The sequence below is a fragment of the Mandrillus leucophaeus genome, unplaced genomic scaffold, assembly GCF_000951045.1.
Source record: "Mandrillus leucophaeus isolate KB7577 unplaced genomic scaffold, Mleu.le_1.0 Scaffold1, whole genome shotgun sequence".
Lineage (NCBI taxonomy): Eukaryota > Metazoa > Chordata > Mammalia > Primates > Cercopithecidae > Mandrillus > Mandrillus leucophaeus.
In genome coordinates, this window is record NW_012098097.1 from 7,787,900 (window position 1) to 7,793,185 (window position 5,286).

The 5,286-nt window shown below is 60.8% G+C and overlaps 1 protein-coding gene across 1 annotated transcript in view; it reads right to left on the minus strand.

Annotated features, from left to right (window-relative positions):
* Window positions 1-648: 648 nt before the first annotated feature.
* FDXR (ferredoxin reductase) overlaps window positions 649-5,286 on the minus strand; it is a 10,626-nt gene continuing 5,988 nt past the window's right edge. The window contains 10 exon segments of the mRNA XM_011975494.1: window positions 649-1,098; window positions 1,228-1,398; window positions 2,045-2,216; window positions 2,299-2,498; window positions 2,631-2,715; window positions 2,969-3,076; window positions 3,880-3,981; window positions 4,296-4,409; window positions 4,614-4,736; window positions 4,952-5,044. Of these exon segments, the coding sequence (XP_011830884.1) occupies window positions 968-1,098; window positions 1,228-1,398; window positions 2,045-2,216; window positions 2,299-2,498; window positions 2,631-2,715; window positions 2,969-3,076; window positions 3,880-3,981; window positions 4,296-4,409; window positions 4,614-4,736; window positions 4,952-5,044 (1,299 nt within the window). The 3' untranslated portion in view covers window positions 649-967.

A 5,286-nucleotide genomic window follows, 5' to 3' on the forward strand; every position in this document is an offset into this window, starting at 1 on the left:
CGGGACCGCGTCCCCAGACCCGACACTCGGGGCAAGTGCGCCTCGGAGGAAACGCCAGCCTGCCTGGAACCTGGGTTTGAGCCCGCAGCTCACAAGTGTGTGACCTTGGGCTAATTTCGAGGACCCCTCAGTTTATAAAGCGAGGCAGCATCTTGGGGGCTGCCATGAAAGGGAGTGACCACTCTCCGGACACTGCAAACCCCTAGGGAGACTGAGGCACTATTTTTAAAGGCCAGTGGGTCTGACTGGAAACAGGCAGGAAGGTTTTGGGAGCCAAAGAATGGGCCCCGGGCTAGACTCGCCTGGGGCACCCAGAGGTACAGGGGACAAGCTGCTGCTCAGTCCCCCTGCTCCCATTTCTTCTCTTCTGTTTTGATTGTACTGAGGTCTCACCGGGGGGGGGGGGGTCCGGGTCCCAGGCAGCCCTAGTGTGGACAGAAGACAGGCAACCCGCAGCCACAGCAGAGCCGAGCGGAGAAAGGAAAGCTATCTATGCCAGGCCTGGCTGCCGAGCCCCATCAAGCCCCCGAAAGGCCCCGGAGCAGGGAGCCGTCTCTGCAGCGCCACCTGGTGACGGTAGGGGAGCTACGGCCAGAAGGTGACCCCCGACCCCAACCCTTCCAAAAAAAGTCCCCCATTAACCATGGCTTTTGGTTGCAGCTGTTTTATTTCCAGCATGTTCCCAACCTGGTGACCCTCCACAGTCCAGCAGTAGAGAGGTGGGTAAGGAGTTAGGTCGGCCCGCACCTCCACCTGTCCCTAAGGTTACCTCGGTTGCTGAAAGCTAAACCCTTGGGCGCAAGGGCGACCTTCCCTAGGAGGGAGGAGACGCTGGAATAGCAGCCAAGCCTCCAAGCCACAGCCGGCTGGGATCAGCAGAGGTTGCAAAGTCCCACTCAGACGGATGGAGCCCTTCCCCTCCCAGCATTCATCCCTTCCCTGCCAGGGGCAGGGGCTGGGGCTGGGCTCAGTGCCCCAGCAGGCGTAGCATCTCTTGAGGATCCACCAGCTTCTCCCTGGGCTTCCCTGTGCCCTGGCCCCGGGCCACCTCCTCGGCATCTAGCTTCTCCCAGTCTGAGAAAGAGACTGGCCGGACCCCTGAAGCAGAGGGGAGATTCTTAACACCTCCTCCTTCACCCCTCTCAGAACAAGCCCCTCCCAAAGAGTGAGGCCCCAGAGAAGGACCACCCACCCCACCTCCCAGGACCTCAGCATCGGGGCCCAGACCTCGGCTGCTGAGCAGGGCCTGGATGGCGGCGTAGCCAGGCCTGGGGCCCGAGGGGAGCAGCCCAGCCTTCAGGTCCTGCAGCAACATCTGGCCAGTGAGGAAGCTGTCAGTCATGGTTGTGGCTATGACACCTGTAGGTCCTCTCTTCACCCAGCCGCTGCAGTAGAGGCCTGAGAGGGGGTAACAAAAGGGGAAGGAAGGGAGGTGGCTGGATACCACCCTGGCTATCCTGTGCCCACAATCTATACCATGTGCACGCACACAGACACCCCACGCCTCTCGGCAGACTGTCAGCTGAGCCCGCTGTGGCCACTGGTCCACTGCCCTGGATTCTTCTCACCCTGTTTTTACCAGGCTGACCCCCTTATACCTCTGTTTCTCTATAGATGAGGGGATCCCTAAGCTCAGGAGCTGAGGCTTGCCCCCCTGCAGTTTCAGTAGGCCCTTGGTAAATGTTTACCAAGTGAATTAATCACTAGATAGGTATGTGGGCCCTTAGCAAAGCTGGAAGCTCCCTGAGGACACAGGTTATTATTAATCTCCAATCCCAGCACTAAGCACAGGGCCTAGCCCAGAACAGACCTCAGTAAATGTCTGTTGAATGACTTAATGACCCGACATATGGCCCATATGTCCTAGCTAGACTGGAACTTCTCTCAGGGCCAAGAGGAGGGTGGTACTGGGTCCTGGAGAGGGCCTGCCCTACAGAAGCTTCTCAGTGCATGTTGCTAGATGAATGAACGTGTGGCCCCAGGAGATACCAGCTTCTCGGCCTCTCACCATAATTCAGCACCCAGCCTCCTCACACCCTCTCACCTGGCACATCCATAACCCGGCCCTCCACATTGGGGATGACCCCAAGCTTGGAGTCAAAGGGCACGCTTGGGTCCACAGGACGGCTCTTATACCCAACGCTGCTGAGCACCAGCCCACAAGGGAGGTCTTCCATGTCTCCCGTGGGCACTGCACGGGTGGCCTCATCGACACCCTGTTGGGGAGAGTGTGGGCAACACCAGGCTGGGGTGGCAGAGGCCTGGGAAGGGGGTGTCTTTGGGAAACGTGAGACTCACCTCCAGTCTAGTGACTGCCAGGCGGACACCTGCCGCCCGCCGCCCATCTGGTGAGGGCAGCACCTGCTGGGGGCTTCGGAAAAAGCGGAGGCCCCAGGCACGGGAGGCTGATGCCCGGCGGGCAGCCTCCTCCGGCCCTGGCTTCTCCGTGGCCGTTCGAAGCAGCAGTTCCGTCAGCCGCTTCCTTGGGCGGGGGACCTCTGTTGGCAACGTAGAATGTCTCCAGGCTGTCCCTGGGCCCCAGCCCTCTCCCTGCACACCCTTCCCCAGTCCCTGTCTGACCTAGGCCACCCTCCCCCTAGTATTTGGGGGGCCAGGCCAGGGTCCCTCACCCTTGATCTTGTCCTGGAGGCCCAAGAAATCCGCAGGATCCAAAATGGGCCGCGCTCCCGGTAACTGAATCATCTCCCGAAGCTCCTTGAAGATGGGGGCAGGGAAAGGGGAGGAGGTCAGGCCCGGGACACAGTCCACCTCACTCCACCCCAGGGTCCAGCCCAGGCAGGAGAGACCTCCCCTCTTCCCTGAAGGCACAGGGCCCCCGGGGCCCTGGCTGCTCCCCTTCTTCCATCCCAGGCAGCAGCTACTCCCAGGGGCTCTGCCCCACCCCTGCTCCTTAAGGAGAGGCCCCCTCCACTTGGAACCCTGGCTCCTCCCACTCTGGCCCCAGCACCTTAATGGTGAAGGCCACTTGCAGGGGTCCACGCCGGCCCACTAGCCACACTGTCTTCACTCGACTCTGCCTCAGTACACCCAGGGCTGCCTTCGTGATGTCCGTTCTCTGGCACAAAAGGAGGGCCTTGGAGTCATCAGACACTGACCCAGGAAAGGGCACTCTCCATTTGGTCATGTCCCCACCGTGGGCCAGAAGGCTGGCGGCCCAAAATTGCACCACTGCTCCCCCCTGGTGGCCAGATGGAGCATTGCTGCCAACTCTGCAAATGGCTCCAACTAATAGCACACCAGACCCACACGGTCATTCAACAAGTATTCACTGGGCCTCTACCATGTGCTCCCCGACATGCGAAGAGCTTGGAGGAGCAGGGGTGGTCAATGGTGAGCAAAAGAGACAAGGAGCAGGCCCTCACAGAGCTTCGGATCTGCTGGGGAGATAAATACTCATCAAATACTCATCAATGTGTGTAAAATTGCCGTGGCGGTAACAGGCTGTGAAACAGAAGCAGACGGGGCTATGGGAGGCGGCATGATGGGGGAGTGGACCAATTCAGGGACGTTCTGGTGGAAAGGACAACTGAGCCAAGATCTCAAAGGTGAACTTTAGCTGTTAACTGGTGGGAGGTGAGTGGGGATGATCCAAGCAGGGGATGGTGTGAGCAAGGGTCCTGTGGCGTACTGAAGAATAAGAGAAAAACACCACTTAGCTGGAGTGCAGAAAGTGAAGGGAAAATGGTAGAAGAGGAAGCTCATGGCACTGCCCTTCAGAGGGCCTCTGCCTGGGCACCACAGGGAAACAGAGGTACTGAGTCCAGCTTGGAGAGGTGATGCCTGAACCCTGCAGACAAGGGCACTCTCTCCTCAGGGTGACTCCACCTCCACCCCCCCCAGCCCCGACCTAACACTCACCTCCAGGTGCTCAGGTGGGGTCAGTAGGATGCGGGCCACATCCAGAGCCACGTTCCCCTGCCCCAGAATCACGGCTGTGTCACAGCTCAAGTCTGGCTCCAGCTGGAGGGGAAAGGTCTCAATAGGGTCCCCCGGCCTTGCTCCACTCAGCTCATCTCAGTCTGCAGGTGCCTCACGCCTGGTCCCCACTGTGCCCTGGGGCTTCCCCACACTGGTAAAGTCCACAACTCTGGTCCCTCCTCCCCCACCTGGACCCAGCTCTCCCCCAAGGTCCTCCACAGCTGGCCTCCCACCTCAGTCAGCATGAGGTCACATCTCGCCATTGAATGGCAGCTCCCTCCCTCTTTCCCCAGGGCTGGCATTAAAAGGCTGAGGGGCGGGGAGGAAGAGGCAGCAGGCATGCTCCCCAAACTCACCTCCCGGTTCTCAGGAAGCCCGTTGTACCAGCCCACGAAGGCCCGGGCGGAGCACACACCTGGCAGCTCCTCACCAGGAATTTCCAGGGCCCGATGGTCCTCTGCCCCGTAGCTCTGATGAAAGATGGCAGGCCCGAGACCCACAGCCCTCAACACCAGCACTGATGGGCCGGGCAGCCCCCCAGGCTCCCAGTGGCCTCCTTCCAGCTTCTCCTCAGCAGCTTGCATCCTGGCCTCACCCCTGCTGCCTTCCACCCCCAGCCACCAGTCCCCTTCTGCAGCCCCTGCCTCCCCGACCTAGGGCCTAGCTGCACTCACCAGCACCACAGCATGGTAGGCCTCCCGCAGCTCCGGCACCGTCACGTCCCTGCCCACCTCCACGTTGCCCCAGAAGGCACAGCGGCCAGAGTGGGCCGTCTGGGTAAATGTGTTGATGACATTCTGCCAGGTCCCCCGGGAATGGGAGGGGTTAGAGGGTGAGGTAGCTCCAGGGTCCACGTCTGCACCACCCTCACCACTCTGTGTCCCCAGGATGAAAGCTGGGTGGCATCGGCACAGACAGCATGAAGTCCTGTCATCCAGCCAGGGAGCCTCCCTGCCCTCCTCATCTTGACCAAAGCCTCCAAACCCCAGCCTCCAGGCCCACAGAGACCCACCTTCACCTCGGGGTGATCAGGCGCCACGCCAAAGCGCACCAGGCCAAAGGGCACGGGCTGCTTCTCGTAGATGTCCACGTGGGCCTGGGGGTGCTGCTGGGAACAGGGTGGCAGCTGGTGGGGCTGAGAGAGAGGCTGGGACCTCCCAGGTCCCCCCCTTCCCCAGACAGAGCAGGAGAGTTCAGGACTCTGGGCTGAGAACACAAGGTTTCCACCCTCTGCAAGGAAAAGGAGCACTCACTCCTCGCGGCGGCTCGCGCCTGTCAGCCCAGCACTTTGGGAGGCTGAGGCGGGTGGATCACCTGAGGTCAGGAGTTTGAGACCAGCCTGACCAA